Raw genomic sequence first — 27,292 nt, 5'->3', positions numbered from 1 at the left:
AGTGAATTCTTCTCCAGCTACTAAAGCAGGTGCAGCCCAGTGAGTCACTCAGTACTGACAGCCTGTGAGAGACGTCGGGGAAAGTTTAAAATTAGGGGTATTCTGTGTTTCTAAGTGTTCCCCCTCCTGAAAAATCCTAAAATCACCATTTTTAAGTTTTGTGAAGTGTAAAAAATATCGCATTTTTGGTGTGAATTTGGTACCGATGGCCATCTTGGATTTTTAGACATCTTTTTTTTCTTCTCCCTGCTTCTTCAAAACTTTGTGTTTTGCCTGGAAAACTGCTAGGGTAGAGTCCTCAGGACCTCATGTGAATTCATGCCAGGTTGGCACAGATTTAGTGCTTTTGGAGCATCTTTGCACTGCCTGGCGCAGCTGGGGGAGGGGTGCTGTAGCAATTTGTTCAGCTGCCCCCTCGCAGAAGCAAGTGATTAAACACTTGGCTAGCCTGGTGGGGCTTCCTCCATTGTTTTTGAGGCTAGGCACGGCTGGTTCTTTGGTCAGCCAGGCTGCGGACCCTCCGTAGCCTAAGAAGTTCAATTTATGTCATCTAAGGGTGACATTATGCCCCAGGGACCAGATACTTTCTCTGGCTTTGATGTTTTTGTGGTCAGAATTTCAAAGTAAATGTTCTGCTGGGCGGTCTCCATCCCTCCCTAAGGTATCTTTGGGCGGCATATCCTTGGAGAAGTCCTTGCCTCCGTCCACTCCAGCTGTTGCTCTTCCTGCTCGTGTTCTGGGGGATCCAGAAGCTGCTCCCTGACCTCTCTGATCCATTGTTTGACAGTGCAGCCCTTCCTGGATCAGGGGATCTGGACTTGTTTGCTGGATCCGCAGATCCCTTGGGGGCTTTGGATCCTGGTGATGGCCCTCCTGTCCTGTTCTTATTTAAGTGCAGCTTTGCCTGATCTTATTGCTGAATCTTTGCAGGAATTGAACTTAGTGACTTGGCCGGTTCCATAGAAACATAGAAGATGACGGCAGAAAAGGGCTACAGCCCATCAAGTCTGCCCACTCCCTGTCTATGCCCTAATGACCCAATTTTCTTATCTTGACCCTCGTAGGGATCCCACATGGGTATCTCATTTATTCTTAAAGTCTGGCACGCTGTCTGCCTCGATCACCTGCACTGGAAGCTTGTTCCAATGATCAACCACTCTCTCTGTGAAGAAATACTTTCTGGTGTCGCCATGAAATTTTCCGCCCTGAGTTTGAGCGGGTGCCCTCTTGTGGCCAAGGGTCCCTTGAGAAAGAAAATATCATCTTCCACTTCGACACGTCCCGTGAGGTACTTAAATGTTTCGATCATGTCTCCCCTCTCCCTACGTTCCTCGAGAGTGTAGAGCTGCAATTTGTTCAGTCTCTCTTCATACGAAAGACCCTTGAGCCCCGAGATCATCCTGGTGGCCGTCCGCTAAACCGATTCAATTCTGCGCACATCTTTACTGTAATATGGCCTCCAAAATTGCACACAGTACTCCAGATGAGGTCTCACCATGGCCCTGTACAACGGCATTATGACTTCAGGCTTTCGGCTGACGAAACTTCTATTGATACAACCCAATATCTGCCTTGCCTTAGATGAAGCCTTCTCCACTTGATTGGCAGTTTTCATGTCTGCACTGATGATTACTCCTAAATCTCGTTCTGCTGAAGTCCTAGTTAAAGTTTGTCCGTTCAAGAAGTACGTCCTGCATGGATTTCCGCTTCCGAGGTGCATGACCTTACATTTCTTAGCATTGAAGCTTCCACTTCTTCTCCCTGGCTCACATTCTGTGACATTTCCCTAGTATCCAGATATGAGTTTTATGGTCTCTTGAGCAGTTTGACTTTTCGGAAGGTCCTTTGTCCCGCTTGTATCCGCCGACGCAGGCATGTCAGCTTTTGGGGCAGTCCAAGGTGGATTCCTTGGTGGCACAGGTGACTAAGCACACATCTCTTCCCGGTGATAGGGGAGTTGTGTTAAAAGATATGCAGGTCCACTGTGTGGATGTGGTACTCGGAACACTTTTTGAAACTGCCAATTTAGACATCAAAGCTGCTGTGGTGGCGACTTTTGTTGCACCCGTCTGTCTCTCTTGGTTGCGCATGCCAGAGATGGTGATTCATCAAAATCGCACGGGACATTGCCGCGCAGACAATTACATGCAGACAATCCCGCACAGTACTTCTGCACGCCACCTAAAAACTGTTACTGTTAGCGCTCAGAGGGGGTTGGGGTGACCCCCCCCCACTAAACTGCCAAGTGTTCGCGCTCATATTGGGGGGGAACTCCCCCACTACACTGAAAACTCCCCCTCCCCCCCCCCCGCCAATGTGAGCACAAATACTTCTCAGTTTACTGCAGACCCCTACTCATAGCGGTAACAGGAATAGTTTTTAGCTGGTGCGGGATTGTCGGTGCGCCATTGTTGTTGCATCAATGTCCCGCACAGTTTCATTATGGAACCCTGGAGACTGATGCAGTGGAGCCTCCTCTCACCTTCTGATGGCTGGGACGAATTACATGGTGGTTGCCTTATATGACCTTTTGAAAGTGCTGGCCAAAGGGTCAGGGTATTCCATTTTGGCCCGCCAAATGCTCTGGGTCAGGCAGTGGGCTGGTGATTCCGCTTCCAAGGCAACTTTAGTAAGGCTGCTTCTTAAGGGGCAGTTATTATTTGGCAAAAGCCTGGTTGACCTCATGGATTCAATAATGGACAGTCGCGTGAAGACTCTGCCTGATGATAGATCAAGATCCTCCAGGGGATCTGGTCGTTCTAATTTTTGTGGCTCCAGATGCTCCAAACAGGATGCATATTGCACATCGCAGTGAATTTCCCAGAGTTCCTGAGATTGATATGTCGGCTACAGGTGTTGCTGCCCATCCTGCACACCCTGCCAGAAAGTCATAATGACGCCAGGACACCGGATGCCCTGCTGCGAATAGGGGGCCTGCCTGGATGCGCATTACAGCAGACCAGTGGGTCTTGGACATTATTCGATTAGGCTCCAAGCTGGAATTTGCCATTTCTGTCAAATTGGTTCGTGGATTCTCCGTCCGGACGCCCAGCCCAGACAAGGCACTCAGAGTCCAGGCTACTGTTCAGCGCTTACTGAATATTCAAACTATGGAGCCAGTGCCTTTCGACCTCTCAAGCTCCGGCAAATACTCTGTAGACTTTATCGTACAAAAGAAAGGCTCAGAAGATTGAGGCCTATTCTAGATCTGTGGCATGTGAATGCGGCTCTCAAGATTCCCCACTTCCAAATGGAGACTGTGCGGTCGGTCATTGTAGCAGTGGTTCCAGGGGAATTCCTGACCTCCCTAGATCTTACGGAGGTGTTCTTACACATTCCCATATTTCTGGCCCACTGCAAGTTCTACGGTTTCATGTTCTGGGACTGCATTACTAGTTCTTGGCCCTGCCCTTTGGACTGGCTACAACACTTCGGACCTTCACCAAGGAGATGGTGGGTAGTGGCAGCTTACCTGTGGAAGATAGGGTTGCCAGTTCACCCTTATCTAGACGACTGGTTGATCAGAGCTCCTTCTTTGGCTAAGGGATGACGCACAGTGGAGCAGGTGCTTCAAGTGCTGGTAAACCTGGGCTGGATTGTCAACTTCAGGAAGAACCATCTGACACCCACACAGTTGCAAGAATACCTGGGAGTCCTCTTTGATACGGCTGCAGGCCGTGTCTACCTGTCTGTGGATTTCAGACAGAAGCTGTATGTCCAGATTTCTGCTCTTCTGGAAAAGTCATTTTTTTTCGGCATTTGATTATCTTCCATGGTGGTCACGCTGGATTTAGTCCCTTGGTCAGAGCCTTGCTCTCTCGCTGGGCGCCCCACCCGAGATGCCTTGCAGATGTGCCTGCCATGGACTTTGGAGGCCCGAGCAAACATGGCCTGGTGGATTCTCTCACAATCACTCTGCAAGGACATTCTGCTCCACATTGCTTCCTGGATTGTGGTAATGATGAATGCCAGCCTTTGGGGCTTGGGAGCTCACTGTAACCGTTGTCCTATACAGGGGGTTTGAACTCTGTCACAGAGAAAGTGGTCAATCAACCGACTAGACCTCCGGGCCATTCATCTGGCCTTGATGAGATTGCAGAACGCCCTGGAGGGTCAAGCGGTCAGGGTCTTCTCCGACAATACGACGGCAGTAGATTGTCAGTTGCCTGAGAGGAACCAAGATTACTTTTTTAGATCAGGAAGCCCGCCTTCTTTCATTTGGATGGAACGTCATCTCCTGGTGCTGATGGCAGCATATATGGCAGGAGTGGACAGCATTCAAGCAGAGTTCCTCAGCAGACAGACTCTGGATCCAGGTGAGTGGGGCCTATCTCAAGAGGTGTTCCAAGCGATTGTGGGGCTCTGGGGACAGCTCTGCTTCAACTTCATGATCACGGCAAGAAACAAGAAGGCAAAGCGCTTTGTCAGTCGAAGATACGAGCCAGGAAGCAAGAGGCTTGAGGCTCTGGTTCAACCTTGGCCTTCGGGAGTCCTTCTATACGTCTTTCTTCCTTGGCTCATGATCACCCATGTCATTTGGAGGATTGCAGCTCATTCCTGCCACATCATTCTGGTGGTTCCAGATTATCCTCGAAGACTGTGGTACGTGGGTCTGATTTGTCTGCATGTGAGTCACAGCCTGTGCCTAAGTATCTAACCAGACATTCTCTCTCAAGGGTATAAGAACATAAGAATAGCCTTACCAGGTCAGACCAATGGTCCATCAAACCCAGTAGCCCCTTCTTACAGTGGCCAATCCAGGTTCCTAGTACCTGGCCAAAATCCAACAAGTAGCAACATTCCATGCTACCGATCCAGGGCAAGCAGTGGTTTCCCCATGTCTTTCTCAGTAACAGACTGGGCTGTTCCTCCAGGAAATTGTCCAAACCTTTCTTAAAACCAGCTACGCTAGTTGTTCTTACCACAACCTCTGGCAACACGTTCCAGAACTTAACTATTCTCTGAGTAAAAAATAATTTCCTCTTATTGGTTTTAAAAATAACTTCGAGTGTCCCCTAGTCTTTGTAATTTTTGACGAAGTGAAAAATCAATCCACTTGTACCCATTCTACTCCACTCAGGATTTTCTAGACTTCAATCATGTCTACCCTCAGCTGTCTCTTTTCCAAGCTGAAGAGCCCTAACCTTTTTAGTCTTTCCTCATACGAGAGGAGTTCCATCCCCTTTATCATCTTGGTTGCTCTTTTTTGAACCTTTTCTAGTGCTGCTATATCTTTCTTGAGATAAGGAGACCAGAATTGAACACAGTATTCCAAATGAGGTCGTACCATGGAGCGATACAGCTGCATTATAACATTCTTAGTCTTGTTAACCATCCCTTTTTTAATCATTCCTTGCATCCTGTTTGCTTTTTTGACCGCTGCTGCCGCACATTGGGCAGAAGATTTCATCGGGGTTGCTTTGCTCTTACGGCATGGCTCTTGAGTGCACAACCTTAGAGCATAAAGGATATTCTACCCTTGTATTTGATACGCTTCTCAATCTAAGAAGTCGTCCATGGTGTTTGCCTGCGCTAAAGCATGGAAGACCTTCCAACATTAGTATACACAAGACCAGGATGTCTTTAGTATAACTTCATGTAGCATTTGAAATTTGCCTCTCCTATGGTTGTGGTCAGGATTAGCCAATCAGTGAGCTTTGCGTCCTTTATGACATGGAGAAGATGGGCCGCTCCCTTCAAACAGTTTACTTGGAGTGGAGCGTGTGTACCCACCACGTTAAAAGTTAACAATTATTGAAGTAAGTGTACCGCTAGGTTCTTTAATAATATCTATTTAGAGTACAGATAGGACTGTGTTGTAGTAATGCTTTCCTTTTTGTTGATAGATGACTGCGCCCTGAAGTAGTTAACAGCATACGAAAAATGCATGGCGGTGGCGCTATTCAGTCTTCTAGCATATGTTAAACTTTATGCTACACCAAGACTCTAAAGATAAGTTGTTAAGTTTAATTTAAAAGTAAGAATTTAGATAGATATATATATTTTTTTAAATTTCCATATAAGAAGTGTTTGAGCCAATGAGGAAGCATGGCGGCATTAAAACTCTATAACATTTCGTGTCTATACACGTTGGAGGGTTGCTTCTGATGGCTCATTGATCTATGAACAGAGAAATTGTTATGAATGGATTGCCATACTACTCACTTTGAAGATTAACATAAACTTTAGACGTCTGGTTTTGTTTGAGATTTGAGACTACTGATATACACCAGATTGTTTCATTGACCTCAACCAGTTTAAGGGACTGAACTAGAGAATGACATGGTGACTTTGTCCCCATCCCATCCCTGAAAGCTCTGACCCCCATTCCCATACTGTTCCCATGGGCTCTATCCCTGCCCTCGCCCTGTACCCAAAGGCTTCATCTCCATCCCCGCCCCTACCTTGCAAGCTCTATCCACATCCCCACAGACTCTCCTCATTTGCACAGGCCTCAACCACTTATCATTTTATATTTAAATATTTTTGTTAAAGTATAAAAAGGGATCATATAAACCCAGAGTTGTCCCTGGAGGCAAGATTACCAAACCTATTTTGGTCATGTGATGTGGGCAAATTCACTAGAAAAGAAGTTGCTACTCGAAATGGTCAGTGATAAAAAGGAAGCAAGGGAGATCAAAGGCCCATTGGCTGGATACCATCAAGAATGACACAGGAGTGAACATCAAAAAATTGAAAGAAACCAAGGGTCGGACATGACTGAATGGATAGTAGTATAAAAAGTGACAATATTCTGTACAACTGTTTATAAAGCACAAATAGAGCCTTCCATTTCTATCTGGTTTTGGTACAACCTTCTCAAAGATTCAATTGCCTGTGTTTATAAATCATCTGGAAAGGTAATTGGATTGTCTTTCAGACATGGGCATGGAAGAGAACCTAAACTGTGTAGTGGATGAACAGGAAAATAAGTGTCTATTAAATGTTAGAAATATTCCTTGATGCCAGCAACGATGGATGAATCTGTTGCCATAAAAATAAGATGCTTGAGCAGCTGTGCACATGATGGAAGGTCATTGTAGATGGCAGACAAGATACAATTAATGTCATTTAACAGTAGTTCATTGAATTCCAAAAGCAGCTTCTGCAGTTTGTTTTTAAATCATTAAATTCAGTTGCCAATTGTCTTAAGATGTGTTTTTACATATTAATGCTAGTCTCTAGTTTTTAAAGAATAAGACAGGAACAAAATTTGTCCCTGTCCCTGCAGGCTCTGTTCCTGTCCCTATCCCCGCCATGTCCCTGCGGGTTCTGTCCCTATCACCACCCCATCTCCGGGGGCTCTGTCTTTTTTTAAAAAAAATTTTTTATTAAATTCTTTATTTAAGTTTTAATTACAATTCACAAGAGTAATCTTGTTCCATGCAACACAGAGAAAGAAACAATCTTACCAATTATTGAAAGAAAAAACATATTCAAATAGAACATTATCCCTTCCTTAGACCACAATAAAAGGGGGTGTGATAATCAAATAATATTGGAGACATAAATTAAGAATTTAGTTCAAAGGAAAAGGCTTAGTGAGGCACGGCTACCTTCTAATTGTATTCCATTCTAAATCAATCCTTAGTGATCTTTTTGACTCTTAGGAGAGAAAAAAACATACTTGGTTCCCAAATACCTCACCAAACATTTACAGGGATAAGCTAATAGGTATGTGGCTCCCAATTTAAGAGTTTCTTGGCATAAGGAAAGAAAATATTTTCTTCGCTCTTGAGTCACTTTGGAAACATCTGGATAAATCCAGATACGTTGTGCTCCAAATAGTTTTTGAGAATTTTAAAAATATAATCTTAAGATCATATTTAAGTCTTGCTCAAAAACAAAAGATATTAGAAGCGTAGTTCTCTCAGTATCTGGATTCAAAGTTTGTTCTAGAAGAGCAGTAACATTAGCAAAATCAATCTGTTCCTCTCGTCCATTGTTTTTCTCCATATTTCTCTGAGGAATCTTTTTATTCGGCAAATAGTAAATTTTGTTTAAAGGTGAAATATTTTCAGAAGAAATTCCCAAATTCTCAATTAAATATCTTTTGAAGAAATCAATAGGCGGAATACCAGGTGAAATTGGGAAGTTCAAAATACGAAGATTCAATCTCCTATTATAATTTTCAAATTGCTCTAGTTTTCTATGTATAGAGGAATTATCTTTAATTGTTGCTATTTTAAACATTTGAAGTTGCTGTATATCTTCCTGTATCTGTTTGTTTTGGCTTGAGAAATCCAATTTAACTGAGTCAATAGTTTTAGTTAAAGTATCAATCTTAGAGTTGATGTCTATTACCTCCTCAGTATTTTTGACCATAGAAACCTCCAGCCGTTGTAGGAGCAACCAAATATCTCCTAAGGAAGCCTCTGTTGGTGTAGATGTTGATGTTGTTAATTCCTTCAGCTTTCCTGCACTGCCCTCACCGGGCAGCCCCATGGATTCCCTTCCGGGGCCATGGTTCTCCCGCAGCTGAGCCCCGGCAGAAGCTGGACACATGGGAATAGATGGATCCGGAGGGGACAAGGATATTTAAATCCCCGAAAGGGGAGAAGGCTCCCCACCGCCTTCCCCCAAAGCCGGGACATTTCCTCCGGGAACTTGGGTTGCCATCAGCAGAGCCGCAAAGAAGCGGTCGACGGTTTGCTGGATGGGTGTTGAAGAAAGGGCCGGCGAAGGAACGGCCCTTATCACCCCCTTCCTCTTCGAATGCGGCATCTAAGCGGCAGGAAAAAACACAGTATCAGGTAAAGAAGGCGCCTGCAATCATCCACCGCCATCTTGTCACGCCCCGCTTATCTCCGGGGCTCTGTCTTAAGGGTTTTCATTCCCATGTCATTCTCTAAACTGTTACTGATAGGTTTCTCCCTCTGGCAGAAAGTTTCAGCTTCTAGCTATGGGGAAAAGATTGTAATCTATGGAAGTTAGTTAATTAAGTTTGTTTTTTGTTCATTTGTTTTAAAGAACAGTTAACTAAGCCCTACTGTTCCTTTTAGAGGCTATCTGTTAATGCTGTAGGTTATGACAGTTAATTTCTATCTCTGTCATAATTCTGATCTCTCCTCTTCTTTGTTTCAATGATTGTCTTGAACAAGTTTCATTCAAACTTAAATCGAATCATCTTTTTCTCAACAACAAAATGTGAGTCTTTTCTCTAATTCTTGTAACCCTCTTCTGCCTTCATTTGTCATTGACAACCAATCCCTTCCTTACAAAAGACCACATCAAAGTCCTGGTAGTCACCTTTGACCATAAGCTCACCTTTAAGCCTCAGATTAATTTAGTCATCTGCTTTTCTTTCTTTCAGTAGCGAAGACATAAGATTCTATACAGTATCTGTTGCTTCCCATTAGTTACGAATATGCAGAAGGGTGTTGCTCCAAAACTCTGAACTTTTCCCCTTCTACAGTGGAGAACAGCTCCCCCTTCATTTTTTCCTTCTTCATACAAACTCAGAAGTTGTGTTCTGATCTTTTGTTATTTTGGGATATTTTTGCCATCAGTCTTTGAATTTTCTGCATGACTTCAATGCTTAGAGGTCACCTTTTGCTCATTCTGCCGGGAAAAAGACGCAGTCCTGCATGGGTGGACTACTGCTCCCAGGCCAATCTCTTGGAGTACTTGTGGAGCCAGGTTGCTTTGTGTCACTTGCCTGGTGATTTGTCAAAGTTTTGAGCGCAGACAGTGGGGCCTCTGCGTAACAACCCTCTGGGCATCAGGGAGCCATCTGTGAAGGTGTCCCCCCCCCATGCACATCACATGGATTGTCAGGGGTGGGAGTTCATGGTCGTGGTCCGCCTTACCAGCAGCCAGAAGATCTCCAATGGCAGATTTGTGCTGGCTATCTCTGAGACAGAAATCCTTTCCTTGCAGGCAGACTGATACACGCTAGCAGGCACTAGAAGTCACAGTGAGTACTCCCCTATGGGGAAAATTGGAGAGGGGGGGTTAAGATTTTTTTTAAAACAGTTTTGAGGGTATCTGGGGTTGGGGTTAGGTTCCCTCATCCCCAAAACCCCTTTTCGCTATTTTTCAATTTACAGTTAAGCCAACAGGCCGTTTTTGACGTGAAAGTTCTGGCGGCAGCTATCTTGGATTTTTAGCAATTTGTTTTTCAAAGTCCTTTTTTCTGCCTCAGAACCCCTTGTTTTGCCTAGGGATCATGTGTAATGGATGCTCCAGGTCAGTCTAGCTCCAATTCCTGTGTTTATTGCACAGATTTGCCAGCTGAGGAATGGCCATATTCCATGGGGCATGGAAGGAAGAGGCGGGAGTTTCAGGCTCAGCCTCTAATCAGTCTTCCAAGGCCTTGAAACCCCGGAAAGCTTGGTCTGCAGGGAAGGGATCCATCTCATAGATCACAGCAACAAGGAAGCAAAACGCAATTGCATGGTGGCGGAGGAGACCCTTATTCCCCATTCTGGAGTCTTGCAGGGGGTCCTCTTGGCCTCTGGTGCAAGGCTTTTCCAATTTTATGGAAAGGCTGCTTAACAGGTCCAGGAAGTGCTCTGCTGCCTTTGAGCACACCAGCTCTGTCTTAGGAAATCCATCTCCCATGCAGACATCTCCACCTCATACCATGCCGTCTCCTAGAGTCAGTGACACTTTGGAGCATAACTGGGATGATTGGAAGACTCTTTCAATGCCCTTATTATCATATGGCTCTTCTGCATCTGTGGATGATTTGGGATCCCTTTCGGGGTCCAGAGGCAGGAGAGGCTACGGATCACGGTGATGATCCCTCAATGTGTCACCTTTTCAAATCAGCTTCCATTTCACATGCCATTTCTGACACACTCTCTTCATTGAAGCTTGATGCCTAAAACCCTTCCACCTCTCAGCACTCCGTTATGAGCGGCACTAATGCACAGATGACCTTTTTTCCTGTCATCCAGACATCACCTTCTTAGTCACTAACTAATGAGAGTTTCCTGAAGGCTCTCTAAAGGAGGACAAACTATGTCTAGACTGTATCCTATGGCTCCAAACTTCCATCAGCTGTTTGCGCAGGAGTAATCTAAGAAAATACTTTTTTACAGAAAGGGTGGTAAATGCATGGAATAAGCTCCCAGTAGCGATGGTAGACACAAAAACTGTCAGAATTCAAGAAAGTTTGGGACAAGCTTGTGGGATCTGTTAGAGAGAGGAGGAGATAGTGGATGCTGTGGATGGGCAGACTGGATGGGCCATTTGGCCTTTATCTGCAATCATATTTCTGTTACTTAATTACATTCAGGCATGTACAAAGAAAATCACAGAAATGTAACCATTTTGGGTCTGTACTTTAAATCTCCAGTTTTAATATCTGCTATGTTTCTGTCCATAGTAAAATTAGGCAGCTGCAGTGGTAGTTTTTGTTCAATTTTTTTTTTCTATTAGGTTTAGGCCGCAGCTTCAATTTGCATATTATTGCTGCGCTACCATGATTTTAAATATTTGTGTGCTGTTACTATTTTTGTAATCCTGGAAATGCCTCTTTGACAGATTTGAAAATATTTTATATTATGATAGAGTTGTATATTTCTTGTAATGAAAATAAATGATCCAATAAAGAAGGTGGTTTAATTAACACAACTAAAAGCATCCCAGGATAAATAATTTGTATAACTGGACTTATTATGAAAATATTCTTACAAAAGCTTCTCTGATTATCTGTAGCAAACTCTGAAAATTATTTTTAAGCTGGTATAGCATTTTAGCATCTCTAATCTCTGGTTTTTTATGTTTGTTTTTGTCTCCTGTCCTTTTAACCTGGATATCCAGGAACAGGGGGAGACCTTGCTCCACCTACAGCAGGTAGGAGACAGAGAAGATTGTTGGGCCCTCTTTATCAAGGTGAGTCAAAATACTGTTTAGCCAATATTCTTTAGCACTCTCCAGACCAGTAGAGGTTAATCTTTACAAATGGGGTATATATCCAATCATGACCAGCAGGTGGAGACTGAAAACAAAACTGTGGGACAGTATATAATATACTCCCTTCTCTATTTACCTCAGTCTTCTTTCAGTCTCCAGCAGGTGTTGAGTGATCTGTACCCATCTCCCTTGGTAGGGCTGTTGGAATTTGTTTAGGGGGTTTCTAGTCCCTGTTTTTGGCCGGACAGAGCTTGGGTGGGCCCTGTTTGGGGGTCCGTCCGACCTCGGGGGTGTCAAACCCGGCGGGTCTCAAGCGGGGTCCCTCCCCCCACTTCCTTCACCTCCCCACATTTTTTTAGATGAGCCTCAGCAGTAAGCCTTGCCCCCTAAATCAAGCAAGGCATATTGCTTCAAGAGCCTGTGGAGTCTGTTCGGTAAAAAAAAAAAAATCCTGAGGTAGTGCCGGTCTGCAGGGTTGCTTCCCTGTCAGTTTACTGTTTTTTACTGTATTTTTTCATCTAACCGGCACTTTGTTTCTAGCTAGGTCGCGTATGGAGCAATTGTGCTCTTCTCCGGGGGAGTGGGACACAATTTGGTCCAGCCGCGAGGCACTCGCGGCCGGCCTGAACTCGGCGGTTTGGGCCGGTGAGGTGGTGGAGCTCCGTCGGCAGCGGCTGCAGGCGCCCAGAGCTCCTCGCCGATGGTGCCTCGCGAGTCGGCTGGGAGCAGTGGGAAAGCCGGTCTTCCCCAACCGCCCACGGAGGGATTCCTCGAAGGATAACCTCTCAGCTAATTTTTTGACAGCTGATGCCGACTTGCCTGTTTTAGCGGCTGGGACTGTTCAGGCTTCTCAGCCGCTACAGACTATGGAGGGAGCATTTTTGGCGGGAAAGTCGCCATTTTCACAGTCTGGCCCCTCCATTTTGTCTGCAACCTCAGGTGACCTTCCCCCTGTATTGGAAAAAAAGGGGCAGGTTTCTGCTGGGCCCCCTGCTGTGGCAGGGAGTCCCTTGAGACCCCCGGGTGGGTTTTTCCCCTGATTTCTTTTTTCTTTTTTTTCTTTGTGCAGAGCCTATTTTCAGGCGGCTGGGGGTCCCGGATGCGCCCAGGGAGTTTCGGGGAGTGGGGTTTCCTCCGCACTCCTTGCGGCTTTGACTCTCTCGTCTGTTGTGGCGTCCCCTCCTCCTCCCTTGTCCAAGCATCCGCGGGTGTCTTGGGACGAGGATTTATGGTCTGAGGAGTGTGTCGGCCTGGATGAGGACCTGGACCCTTTTGCGGATTTCCAGGACCCTCTCGAGGGGACGGCCGCTGGCGGCGGGTTGTCGAGTTTCCCGTCCTCCGGCGAAGAGGCATCCGTGGTGCGCCTTTTTCAGAGGGATGAGCTACCGGACCTGATTCAACAGGTTTCTTCGGTGTTGCGTTTTGAGGATGCACCGCCGGAGACTCCGCGTGTGGGGGGACCCTCTGCTTAGGGGGATCCGTACCGTTTCCCACTCTTTTCCTATGCATCAGGATATTCGGGATATTGTATTGGAACAGTGGAAAACGCCGGAGGCGCCGTTTCGTTTGGCGCGCATCATGGCTCGTTTGTATCCCATCCCAGAGGGGGATCGGGCTACTTTAATGTCGCCAGTCGTTGACGCGGTGGTCTCAGCAATTTCTAAGCGGCATACCGTGCCTGTTGAGGGCGGTTCTGCCTTGCGGGCCTCTGAGGAGCGCAAGTTGGAGAACATTCTTAAGCAAAATTTTCAGGTCTTTGCCTTTGGGGTCCAGGCGGCTATTTGTGGGGGGCTGGTAGCTCGCGCCGTGTTTCGGTGGGCTGAGCGTGTCCTGGATCGGGAGTCTGATGATTGGCCTTTGGTCGATCAGGAGGTGGCGAAGATTGAGATGGCTGCCTCGTTCCTCTTGGATGCTCTTTATGACTTGTGCGGATGTTGGCTAAGTCTATGGCCTTTGGCGTGACCGCGCAGTGTATTTTGTGGCTTCACGCTTGGTCGGCGGATGCTGAGTCCAAAGCTAAGCTTACTAAATTTCCCTTCCAGGGGTCTTTTTGTTTGGAGAGGACTTAGATAAGTTGCTTCAGACTCTGACGGACTCAAAGGTGCCCCGTCTGCCTGAGGACCGTGCTCGCCCAGCGTCTCGGGGTGGCACTGCCCAGGGGCGTTTGCGGGAGTTCCGCAAGTATCGCCTGGGGCGTGGGGCTGCTTCTTTCCCAGCTCCGGGGTTTTCCCTGGGTCAGTTTTTCCAGCGCATGCAGCCCTTTCGGGGGGCCTGTCGGGGGGTAGGGAATCCCTCCGCCAGTTCCCCCGCTTCCCGTCCTGCACAATGACTCCTTGCCGGTGCCCCTTTTGGTTCCGGTGGGGCCCGGCTGCGCGATTTTTTTTTTTTCCAAAATGGGCCGAGATCACGCCTATCAGTGGGTCCTGGAGGTGGTGCGGGACGGTTATGCCCTGGAGTTTGCCCGCTCTCTGCCGAATCTTTTCCTAGCCTCTCCATGTCAGGCACCTTGGAAGACGCAGGCTTTTTGCCAGACCCTTCAGTGCTTGCTAGATCTCAAGGTAGTTGTTCCAGTGCCCCCTCCGGAGTGGGACACCAGCAGGTACTCAATTTTCTTTGTGGTGCCCAAGAAGGAGGGGACTTTTCGGCCCATCCTGGATTTGCAGGGGGTCAACAGGGCTCTCCAGATTCCCTCTTTTCGCGTGGAAGCTCTGCGGTCGGTCATTCTGGCGGTTCAGCCGGGGGAGTTTCTCACTTCTCTCGATCTGACGGAGGCCTACTTGCATGTTCCCATTCGGGCCTCTCATCAGCGCTTCCTTCGCTTTGCAATTTTGGGTCGGCACTATCAGTTCCGTGCGCTTCCCTTTGGTCTGGCCACGGCTCCCCGGACGTTCACCAAGGTGATGGTGGTCGTCGCGGCGGCCTTGCGGTCGGAGTGCATTCTGGTGCACCCCTACCTGGACGACTGGTTGATTCGGGCAAAGTCGTTGCAGGAGAGCTCCCAGGTTACGGCTTGGGTGGTGGAGTTTCTCCGGTCGCTGGGCTGGGTGGTCAACCTTTCCAAGAGTCGGTTGGTCCCGGCTCAGCGTCTGGAGTGCCTTGGGGTTCTGTTCGACACCTCCTTGGGGAAGATCTTCCTTCCAGAGGCCCGGGTAAGCAAATTGCTATCTCAGTTTCGCCTTCTTTTGGCATCCCGGTGTTCTCGGGCGCGGGATTTCCTCCAAGTCTTGGGGTCGATGGCGGCGTCCCTGGACGTAGTGAGGTGGGCACGGGCCCACATGCATCCTCTTCGGTATGCTCTGCTCTGGAGGTGGTCACCCCAGAGGCACGGTTTGGATGTTCCTGTCCCCCTGCGAGGCTTGGCGCGCTGCAGTCTTCGTTGGTGGCTCCAGACCCCTCACCTGGTTCAGGTGGTGGGTCTGGATCTCCCGCAGTGGACAGTGCTCCTTACGGATGCAGTTCTCCTCGGTTGGGGGGCTCAGTGTCTGGGCCATTCAGCTCAGGGCACCTGGTCCACGGAGGAGGCCTCCTGGTCGATTGACGTGTTGGAGACCAGAGCGGTCCGTCTGGCGCTGTTAGCTTTCCACTTCCTTTTCTTGGGCAAGTCGGTCAGAGTCCTGTCGGACAATGCTATGGCGGTGGCTTATGTCAATCGTCAGGGGGGCACCAAGCGCACTCAGGTGGCGCAGGAGGCGGCTCGGCTCCTACTTTGGGCGGAGTCCCATCTTCTGGACCTCTCGACCTCTCACATAGCCGGGGTAGAAAATGTTCAGGCGGACTTCCTCAGTCATCACTTCTTGGATCCAGGAGAGTGGTGTTTCAGCTCCGTGGCTTTTCAGTTGATAGTGCAGGCTTGGGGGCAGCCCCTGATGGACCTGATGGCCATGAGTGGCAACGCCAAAGTGCCCCGCTTCTTCATTCGTTGCAGGGACAGTCTGGCCAAGGGTCTGGATGCTCTGGTCCAACCATGGCCAACGGAGGGGCTGTTGTACGTGTTCCCTCCTTGGCCATTAGTGGGCAGAGTACTTCTTCGCATTGTTCACCATCCGGGTCTGGTGGTTCTGGTGGCTCCGGATTGGCCTCAACGTCCGTGGTATGCGGATCTGGTGAGGCATCTGGTGGCGGATCCTCTTCCTCTGCCTCTCTTGGACGATCTTCTGACGCAGGGTCCCATTCCCATGTTCAACCCGTCTCCCTTCTGTCTTATGGCTTTGCTCTTGAAAGGGGTCGCCTTAGTAAGAAGGGGTATTCAGATAAGGTGATCTCTACACTCTTGGGGTCCCGGAGGCTTCTACCTCTCGGGCTTATGTGCGGGTTTGGCATCTCTTTGAGGGGTGGTGCCAGGTGCGGGGAGTGGTCTCTTTTCGCGCTTTCCTGCCTACCATTCTAGAGTTCTTGCAGGATGGCCTGGATAGAGGCCTGGCTTGGTCTTCTCTCCGGATTCAGCTTGCGGCTCTGTCGGCTTTTCGAGGGTTAGTGACAGGTCAGCGCTTGTCAGCCATTTTTGATGTGATTCGCTTTTGGTGGGTGGCCAAGTTGCTCAGGCCTCCCGTACGGCCCTCTGTTCCATCTTGGGATCTCAATCTGGTTCTCTCTGTTTTGGAGCGCCCACCTTTCGAGCCGTTGGGTGGCTGCTCTTTGAAGGACCTTACTCTGAAGGCGGTCTTTTTGGTGGCCATTACTTCCGCTCGGCGTATTTCTGAACTACAGGCTTTCTCTTGTAGGGCTCCCTTCTTGGAGTTTTCTAGGTAGTGGGTTGTCTTGAGGCCTGTTCCTTCCTTTCTGTCGAAAGTAGTTTCTCCTTTTCATGTCAATTTGTGGTCCTCCCGGTCTTGGGTTGTCGGGAGGGCTCTTCTGAGCAACGGCAGCTGCGCAAGTTGGATATCGGTCAGGTCCTTTGCTCTTATGTGCAGCAGACCCAGGAAGTCCGGAAATCCGATCATCTCTTTGTCCTTCTGGCGGGTCCTCGTCGGGGGGCTGGCGCTTCTAAGGCTACTATTGCGCGCTGGATCAAGGAGACGATTGCTTCCGCTTATCTTCTGAGACAGAAGCCCGTTCCGGAGTTTCTCAAGGCTCATTCCACTCGGGGTCAGGCAGCTTCTTGGGCTGAGTCGTCGCTCGTGCCTCCAGTGGATATTTGTAAGGCTGCGGTTTGGTTTTCCTTGCATTCCTTTGTTAGACATTATTGGGTAGATGTTCAGGCGCGTCGGGACGCGGTGTTCGGTGAGCGTGTTCTGGTATCGGCCCTGCGGGGGTCCCGCCCGTGAGAGGGACTGCTTTGGTACGTCCCATTTGTAAAGATTAACCTCTACTGGTCTGGAGAGTGCTAAAGAAGGAGAAATTAGGTTCTTACCTGCTAATTTACTTTCTTTTAGCTTCTCCAGACCAGTAGAGGTCCCCACCATGTCTGTTGTTGTTGTTGTGTTGTTGGGGCTGTTTCGCGGGCAGTTTTTGGTTTTTGCTGCGGGTTCTAATATTTTTCTAGGGCCGGGGAGAATTAAAGAACAGCGGCTGTGGCTCGGCTGGCTTAGCTGGTGAGCTGTGGGGACATTTTCTTTCTGGTATTTCTCCTCTGCATTTTCCAACAGCATTTGGGTATGTTAGTTGTTACTCCTGTTCGGAGTATTGTTTTCTTTCTGTTTTCCAGTTCTTGGTTCTGCTTGGCTATTCGGCAGACTGAGGTAAATAGAGAAGGGAGTATATTATATACTGTCCCACAGTTTTGTTTTCAGTCTCTACCTGCTGGTCATGATTGGATATATACCCCATTTGTAAAGATTAACCTCTACTGGTCTGGAGAAGCTAAAAGAAAGTAAATTAGCAGGTAAGAACCTAATTTCTCCTTTACCTACCTACTGTCATAATATGTAACCTGTCTAGTAAAATAAAACTTTTAGAAGGTATTCTTTTTTAACATGTACCTGATCAGAGTTGAGTTATATATTAAGCAATGAGAATAAAGCTGTTAGAAAAAACGTCCTCCAAATGTTTGCAGATTGGACAGAGGAAAGAGAAAGACAGCATGATAGGTTTTCATGATTTCTGTGCTTCCTCAGGCATGAGAACCCTTTGAAAAGAGGGAGGTCCAATATTACCCAGTTTTTATTGAGAGAAAACCCTTCCATTTCAGATAGTTACTAAAATGTTTTCATATCTTTCAAAATCTGTGTTATTTGAAGGTTTTATCTTCTATGTTGTACTGCAAAGTCTGTAACCTATTTTTATCTAAATTTGCAGACATCTTGGCCCGGATTCTATAACCAGCGGCTAAATTTAGGCGTGGGTAGGCGCCCTACCAATGGTCAGAAACAGCAGGGTTGAAGCACCTACTGACACCTAAATTAAAGGCGGCTATAATGGCCGCTGGAATTGCGGCTAGGTTGGTGCTTTAGATCGCCTAATGCCAAAGTAAGCGTGGCCAACGCCCGAAGTGGCGTTAGGTGATCTATAGCGCCAACCTAGCCATGAATCACACCAAGATAGGCGGCTGAAATGTAGGCCCAAGTAACCTTAGCCTACATTTTAGCCACTATCTTTTCCTAGACCGCATCAGCCAATCACAGCAGGAGAATTCCTCCATCAGCAGAGCGGCAGGGATTCCATAAAGCCATGATTCTTGGTCGCCAGTAACAGAATTGCAGCTCTAGGGAGTCTCTGCTGCTCAGCTGATTGTGGAGGGGGAAATTCCTCCACCGCGATCAGCTGAGAACAGTCGTGTCAGGGAACCCCCGTACCTGACCTCAAATCAGCCGGCAGGAGAGATGCCCTTCTGCCGACGCCCCTTCCCAGGGGGGCCTTAGGCCCTGATTGGCCTAGACGCTTAAGGCCCCTCCCAGAATCTTAGGCCCCTCTTGCAGTGCATTCTGGGATGCACTAGGAGTGGCTAAGATTCTGATTGGCCAGATCCCTTAGGCCACTCAGAATCTTAGGCCACTCCCAGTGCATCCCAGAATGCACTTTAAGAGGGGCCTAAGATTCTGGTTGGCCCAGGTGCCTAAGGCCCCTCCTACTAGTTATATTTCACTGGCTCCCGGTTATTCAAAACTCTGTCCTAGAAAGGGGATAGATTCCATACAAACATAAGAAAGTTCTTTTTCACCCAGAGAGTGGTAGAAAACTGGAACGCTCTTCCGGAGTCTGTCATAGGGGAGAACAAAGTTAGACGAGTTCCTGTTGAACCGGAACGTGCACAGGTAGGGCTGGTCTTGGTTAGGGCACTGGTCTTTGACCAGAGGGCCGCCGCGTGAGCGGACTGCTGGGCACGATGGACCACCAGTCTGACCCAGCAGCCGCAATTCTTATGTTCTTATGTTCTCCGCTCAAGAAAATACAGAGTTAAAGAAAACAAGGAACAGTAAGAATCCTGGAATAACCCCTGCGGAGTTCCCCAAGGCTCCCCACTATCTCCAACACTCTTCAACCTTTACATAGCCACATTTGGCACACGCTTAGACGAAATAGGCATAACTTCATACTGCTATGCAGATGACATCACCATCCTGCTGCCTTTCGACCAAACCAACCCCAACACAACGAACAAACTACACACTGCACTAGAACAATGTCAAAATGGATGAGAGACCACAAATTAAAGCTGAATCAAGACAAAAGCAATTTCTTACTTCTAGAAAAAAACAAAACCCCAACCATAACAAACCTAGAAATAGACTCCATCACATACCCCATGCAACCCAACCTAAAACTGCTGGGAATAATGCTAGACAAAGGCTGCACCATGCAACTTCAAATCAGCAAAATGATCCATAAGGCATTCACAACCATGCGCAACCTAAGGCAAATCCGAAAATACTTCAACAACAAACAATTCAAACTCTTGGTACAAGCGTTAATCCTAGGACTCCTGGACTACTGTAACATCCTATACCTGTCATGCCTAACCAACACGCTAAAACAATTAAACAGTTCAAAATACAGCTATTAGACTGATTTACTCACTGAAAAAATATGACCACATTACCACCGCTTTCCGAGATTCACACTGGCTCCCAGTACAAGCACACATACAATACAAATTCTACTTGACCCTATTCAAAGCCCTAAATGGACCAAGCGATCTGAGCAACCGCCTAATCAGGAAAAACACATCCAGACCAAGGAGAACTTATGTACACTTTACCCACCCACCAATCAAAGGTATATAAAGCAAAAAAAATATGATGGACTATTAGCCACCAGAGCAATGAAACTAGACTGCCACTTCTCCAATCTGCTATGACGACCAACTACAAAACATTCAGGAAAGAACTTAAAGCTTTTCTATTCAAGAAATTTGTCAGATGATCTAACTAAACCTGATCAACCCTCCACAGATCCCGATGCATACTACATCTATTAACCATGTATTCTCCCTGGAAATGCCCAGGCCAACTCTTGTTGCCCCAGGTACAAAAACTAGGTTGTGAGCCCACTAGGGACAGAGAAAGTAGCTGCATATAATGTGTACAATGCTGTGTACATCATGTAGCACTATAGAAATGATTAGTAGTAGTGTTCACTACATATAATAAAAACATAGGTTGAAAAAAACTTTTTTTTTCCTGGTGAAAAAAACAAGATTCTTCCCCACATCAGTCACTATAATCTCCCCAACCCTGAAATGTCCTGTCTAAATTAGATTGTAAGCTCTTCTGAGCAGGGACTGTCTATTGCAGTGGTTCCCAACCCTGTCCTGGAGGAACACCAGGCCAATTGGGTTTTCAGGCTAGCCCTAATGAATATGCATGAAGCAAATTTGCATGCCTATCACTTCCATCATATGCAAATCTCTCTCATGCATATTCATTAGGGCTAGCCTGAAAACCCGATTGGCCTGGTGTTCCTCCAGGACAGGGTTGGGAATCACTGGTCTATTGTATGTTAAAATGTACAACGCTGCATACACCTTTCCGCGCTATAGAAATAAATAGTAGTAGTAGTTAGGTGTTTGTGTACCTGCTTCACAAGTGCTAATTGAAATAGTTTTTATCCTAGGACAAGCAGGAAGCATATTCTCACATGTGAGTGACATCATCTACGGAACCCGGTACGGACAATGTTAAAGTGTACTGTCACTTTAAGCTTTTGTGAAGCTTCAAGACTGCCCGCATCGCACATGCGCGAGTGCCTTCCCGCCTGATGTCTGTTCACAGTACCTCTGTTCTTTGTTTTCTGTAGAGTGAAGACGTTGTGTCTGGACTCTATCCATACGTGTTGCCTTCCCGTCAACTATTTTTGCCTTCGGCTCATTTACTATTTTTATTTTATTATTTCTGTCTTCAACTGACCAGTACCGACATCATCCCAGGAGTTCTTCTCTATGTTCTCACAGTCATCATACTCCCCAGACCAAGAAGCGTCCATCTCCATCTTCTCCTTCTTACAGAGAGTCTCCTGGAGTTGGAGATGTGGATTCAGATCTTTCTTTTCATACTGATACTGATTTTGACCCCCACATTGAGCTAAATTCACTAAGGACACCAATTGTGTCCCGATCACTTTGCGACCCTGACCTGATTCATTAACTTTGTACCTGATCCGCGCATGCAAATGAGGGGGATGGGCATGCAAATGTAGGCAGGCAGCGATTCACAAAAAAAAAGAGGAACACCGACTGGACTGGCCGATCCCAAAACAAGTGACTGTTGAGGACCAGTCGCACACATCACTGCTGACTCTCTTGCTCCATTGCCGCCCTGAAATTCCAGCCAACTTCCACCAGCCCTGCTCTCTGCCCTGAGTAAAGCATCTCCTGCTCTCTGCCCCGACTCTCCTGTCCCGACTCTCTTCTCTACCCCACTCTCTGCCGCAATTCTCCTGCAAAAGCTCTCTGCCGCAATTCTGCTTGCCACCCCGCACTCTCTGCCCTGACTCTTCTTTGCCCCACTCTCTGCTCCGATTCTCTGCCCTTCCCTGCAGCGCGAGCCTGTGGTTTTAACCCCATGGGTTAAAACCACAGGCTAGTGAGTAAACATGTAAAATTAAAAAACACGAACATCAAACGCATGCGCAGACCATCTACAGGCAAAGTAGGGAACCATGTAGTCGGGGGGGGGGGGGGGGGAGGGGCGTGCCTACGATCGCCTCCATTTGTGAATCCGTTGGCCTGCCTCGGATTGTCCATGGAGTAGACAGGATGGGTCTGGTTAGTGAATCTAGGACATTGTCTGCTCCAGAATCATATGGCATTGCTTCAGATCCATCTCCTCCATCGCCCAGGCACAGATCACCTCCTGAAGGATTATCTTTCACAAAGTTTATCAGGCAGCTGGGAGCTGCAAAGTGAATGCACTTGTAAGTCAATAAAAGGAGTTTGAACTGTATGCGGAAATGGATAGGGAACCAATGAAGTTTCAAGTTTATTAAAATTTGGTTAAATCGCTTTTGCAAAATTTCAAAGCAATGTACAATTTAAAGTAAAAAGGAGGACAAACAACTTAAAATAATATACAAATACATGGATATGACAATTAAACAAAAGGAGAAGGGGAAGAACTACAATTGTTATAGGAAAGGAATATAAAGGATTCAACATAAGGTAGGGATGTACATATATGGAAAAGCCTCATTTACTTTCTTAAGATTCAAATACATCTTTAAACAGAAAGTTTTTTAATTTTCCTTTGAATTTATCTAAATTTTTTTCCTCCCTCAAATATGCTGGTAATGAATTCCAGGTTTGTGGGGCCATGAGTGAGAAAATTGTGTCCCGATGAGTTTTAATGACCTCAATGATGGCACAGAGAGAAGGTTTTTGTCCTCAAATCTTAGCTTTTTTAAGGAGTGTAAGGGATAAGTACTTTTTCTAAAAATAGAGGGACTTTAGACATTAATACTTTGAATGTTAGTAAGACTATTTTATATGTGATTCTGTAATTTATGGGAAACTAGTGTGCCTTTTTTGGTAGTGGTGTGACGTCATATTTTTTAGTGTTAGTGATGATTTTAATGGCAGTATTTTGGATAATTTGTAGTCATCTTAATTCTTTTAATGTAATTCCCTTGTATAATGAGTTATAATAGTCAAGATTTGCTATTACTAGAGAGTGAATTAAAGTGTTTAAAGAAGATGTATTGAGAGGAGGGCTAATATGAGTGTATTAAAAGAATATAAGCGGTGCAACAGAATTTTGAATGGATTAAAGGGGAGTAGAAGACCTGTAAGAAGCAAATTGGTAGTAATCGAGGTGTGAGGTGATAAGAATGTGGATAAAAGTTTTGGTAGTGTGTTCAGAAAGGAAGGAATAGATTTTGGTGGTTATGTGTGTCCAGATTAAGCTTTAAGAAATTATTTAAAACATACCTGTTTGTCAGTGTACTTATGTGTTGAGATTTGGCTGAGGTTGAGAGGTGTGGCTTGTGGTAGATCAAGGATTTGGTTTATGTACTCTGATGTTGTTTTAAAGTTATGTAAGATTTTCCTTTATAACTACTATGTCCATATTGTCAAATTTTTATGCATTTCTTTTTTGTGAACAGCATAGGCTATATGCAATATATAAACTTTTTAAATAAATAAATATAGAGAAAGAAATGACAGGCTTTAGTGGTCTGTTGAATTTGTGTAGAGAAGGAGAGTGGAAAGTCAAAGATGACCCCAAGGTTGCAAGTTGACAAAACAGGTAGGATGAGAGGAGGGGAAAGAGGAGAGAGGAGTTTAGAGGAAAGATAAGAAGTAAGTGTAGTTTAGAAGGGCTGTGGCTCACAGGTTGTGCTGCTGCCTCTATACACAGAGGTGAGATCAAATCCCAGTGCTGCTCCTTGTGACTATGGGGAAGTCGCTTAATGTCAGCTTTGAATTTCAAAGCAACAAAAAGATGATATAAATTCCCCATTCCCTTGCCCTTTATTAAATTTTGCTATACTGCCATTACTAACTGGCAGGTCAAAGCAGTGTACAAAACTAAGTAACAGTAATGAAAATAACTCCAATAACAAATTAGACTGGTTTAAAAACAAACTAAAGCTAATTCCAAATAAAGAATCAACATAAAATTAAGGAGGTATCGGGGGTATAAAGACTGTGGGGCACAAACTTATCAGTCACAGGACATTCCAAAAGCCCGCCCAAATAACCAGATTTTTATAGCACTCTTAAGTTTATATTTAAACAACCAGTAAAAAATCTAAAAAAATTTTTCATGAACTTTGCCTGATTCATACTTTGACCTAGAATCAATTTACTGTATATTATTCTTGAGTAGAAAGGAAAGTGGCTTCTGCTTAGTCTGAGTACCATAGTGGCAAAATGCATTGCTTTCAAATGTTAGAGTATTTGGAGCAGATGCCTATTTTGAATGTTTATTTAAAAATAACACTTTCTTCAAAGATATCTACTGATAAGCAATCCTTCATTGTAGGAGGACTGACAAATGGCAGTGGTCGATACATCTCTGCAGCACCTGGAGCAGAAGCCAAATATCGCAATGCAGCTAGCACTTCTAGTTTGTTTAATTCCAGCAGTCAACTCTTCCCACCATCACGTCTTCGTTATAGTAGATCTGATATTATGCCTTCTGGTCGTAGTAGATTGTTGGAAGATTTCAGAAACAATAGATTCCCTAATCTGCAACTAAGAGACCTCATTGGGCATATTGTTGAATTTTCTCAAGACCAGCATGGATCAAGGTGAGTTTTGAAGCCAGCTTCTACAGGTGGCTTATGGAAGTGATTGATTTTAGTACTTATTGCACATACCTGGAACCTTTGCTTTACAAACATATTTTTCATTGGTCCACCAGATAGCACAGGCAGTCCTCGGGTTAAGAATGAGTTCTGTTTTTTTAAACCGTTCTTAAGTTGAATTTGTATGTAACTCGGATCCTGTACAGTACACAGTTTATAAAAACATCAAACATTAAAGAAACAGTCCTCAAAACAAAGTACTGTAGTTTAAATGGAAAGAAAAGATAGGAGGTTTACACTTAAGTTTGTTCTTCATCCGTCCCACTGTTCCCTTTCTACCACCACATCCAACATTTCTCCCTCATCTCTTTTCCTCCTCATCTCTGTTCCCCATGCATCTGTACCTCATGCCTCTCCCACCACCATATCCAATATTTTTCTTTTTCCCTGTGCCTAACAATTCACCTTTCTTCATTTCCCCATGTACACAGTCTCTCACTCTCACTCAGATACCCATGCCCAACAATTCTTCCTTTTGTATTCCCTCCTCCACCTCAGTATCTCTTTCTCTCACTCCATTGTTCTAGCTTATCTCTCAAGTTCATGCTCCTTCCATCCTTTTTTCCTTTCTTCCATCCTTAGTCCGAAGTTTGTGCTCACTCCCGTCTGTGTCCCAATGCGCCCCTTCTTCCTCCCTTCCTGTGCCAACACGCCCCTTCTTCCTCCCTTCTTGTCCAAATGCGACCCCCCCTCACCCTCCTCCTGTGTCCAAACGTGCCTCTCATCGTCTTTCCCTCCGTTCTGTGTCTCAAATTCATGCCTCCCACGGGTGTTTGGCTCCTTCCTCCTATTGCAGTTCTCTTTGCTAAGCCGCAGTCACAATTCCTGCATGCAGCTAACCCAGCAGCCTGCCCCTTCGTGCCTCCCACGGTTATTTACCATCTCTTGCCTTCCGGTGGCACTTCTCTTCATGAAGCTGTGGCCACTGATTTCTGCATGCGGCTCATGGCTAACCTGGAAGCCTTCCCTCTGACGTGAGGGAAGGCTTCGGGGTCATCCACAATCCTCATGCTTGAACCAGTGGCTGTGGCGTCATGAAGAGAAGTGCTACTGAGAGGAGAGAGCCAGCCAGAGGAGGTAAACACCCTTGAGAGGCATGAAGGGGCAGGCTTCTGGGTCACCTGCGAGCTGCAGCTTTCCAAAGAGAACTGCGATTGGAGGAAGGAGCCAGCCAGAGGAGGTAAACACCTGCAGGAGGCAAGAATTTGGGACGCAGAACAGAGGGAAAGACAATGAGGAGTGTGTTGAGACATGGAAGAGGAGATACACGTTTGGACAGGAAGGGAGGAAGAAGGGGCGCGTTGACACAGGGAGAGGCAGGACCCCAGTTCATAAGTACGAGTTTGACGTAAGTCGGGCATTTTTAAACCGGGGACTGCCTGTAAAGACAAATGAAACAAATGGAAGCAAAAAGGCAAAGCTGAAGTATTTAAGTTTGTTCAAGTTCATTTGGCTTAATATAACATGTATCAAGAACATCTACTTGGTGTATAAAACTAAATCAAAAATCCACAGTCGATTATTGAATTCATGCCAGAGGTTCAACACTGGCCTTAAAACCTTTTTTTTAATGATCAATGATAGATGAGGTGCTATAAATCAGATAGAGGAAAAATAGGATCCATCCTATACACAGTAGTACAAACAATATAGCTACTCACCCTTCATGCATCATCTATCAATGATCATTTTGTAAAGGTTAAAAAAAAAAAGTTTTCAGACCAGTGTTGAACCTCTGGCATGAATTCTTTAATTGTAGGTATTGTGGATTTTTGGTTTCATTTAAGACACAAATTTTTATTGAAGATTTCATCTCTTACTGAGGTGAAGTTTTCAGTTACAGCACCAGTGTAGTGGAAGAAAGTCATGGGAACAAAAAGAGGATCTCTACAAGATTCAAATGAAGCAAACGATTAGAAGTAGTAAAGATGTATCAACTAGGATTTTTATTGCGAACTTGCTTAAAACATACAACTGACTCTATATGGCCGGTGTTTGGCACATAAGTGCCTTCCTCAGAATAAACAAATGTGAACTATTTATACACCAAAGATAAGACATATAAAACAATATAAAATAGTAACATAGTAGATGACGGCAAATAAAGACCCAAATGGTCCATCTAGTCTGCCCAACCTGATTCAATCTAAAAATTTGTTTCCCCTTCTTCTCCTTAGCTATTTCTGGGCAAGAATCTGAAGCTCTGCCCAGTATTGTTGTTAGGTTCCAACTACTGAAGTCTCCGTCAAAGCTCACTCCAGTCCATCAATAACCTCCCAGCCATTGAAGCCCTCCCCAGATACAGACCGTGCAAGTCTGCCCAGTACTGGCCTTAGTTCTTCAATATTTACTATTATTTTCTGATTCTAGATCCTCTGTGTTCATCCCACACTTTTTTGAACTCCGTCACCTTTTTCCTCTCCATCACCTCTCTCGGGAGCATATTCCAGGCAAGCATGCTGTGTGTTTATGTTAATTGAAATGATTTAAGGTAAAACATGAACAGCAGTTAATGAAAAAATTATTATATGAATTTAAACAAGATATCTATTTGTACTCATCAGTAGTCTACAACAATATCTTGTAGACTACTAATGAGTATAAATAGATATCTTTATGATTTGACCTGCCTCATGATTATGGTTCAGTTGAAAATGTGGCAGTGAGTAATAATAGTAGGTAGCAATTAAAACTGCGTGAGAGCACACATGGGCATCGGGGAGGGGTGGAACATGGCTAAATGAATGGAGCA

At 45.8% G+C, this 27,292-nt stretch overlaps 1 protein-coding gene across 15 annotated transcripts in view; it reads left to right on the top strand.

The window, feature by feature from the left end:
• PUM2 (pumilio RNA binding family member 2) overlaps positions 1–27,292 on the top strand; it is a 315,445-nt gene that overhangs the window by 212,345 nt on the left and 75,808 nt on the right. For all 15 annotated transcript variants that reach the window (XM_033938769.1, XM_033938776.1, XM_033938772.1 and 12 more), the window contains 2 exons: positions 11,770–11,841; positions 24,216–24,483. In XM_033938769.1, coding sequence (XP_033794660.1) covers positions 11,770–11,841; positions 24,216–24,483 — 340 coding nt within the window. The remainder of the gene's footprint in view (positions 1–11,769; positions 11,842–24,215; positions 24,484–27,292) is intronic.

This window comes from Geotrypetes seraphini, chromosome 3 (genome assembly GCF_902459505.1).
Source record: "Geotrypetes seraphini chromosome 3, aGeoSer1.1, whole genome shotgun sequence".
In the NCBI taxonomy this organism is placed as follows: Eukaryota; Metazoa; Chordata; class Amphibia; order Gymnophiona; family Dermophiidae; genus Geotrypetes; species Geotrypetes seraphini.
This window is presented reverse-complemented; position numbering and strand designations above follow the sequence as displayed.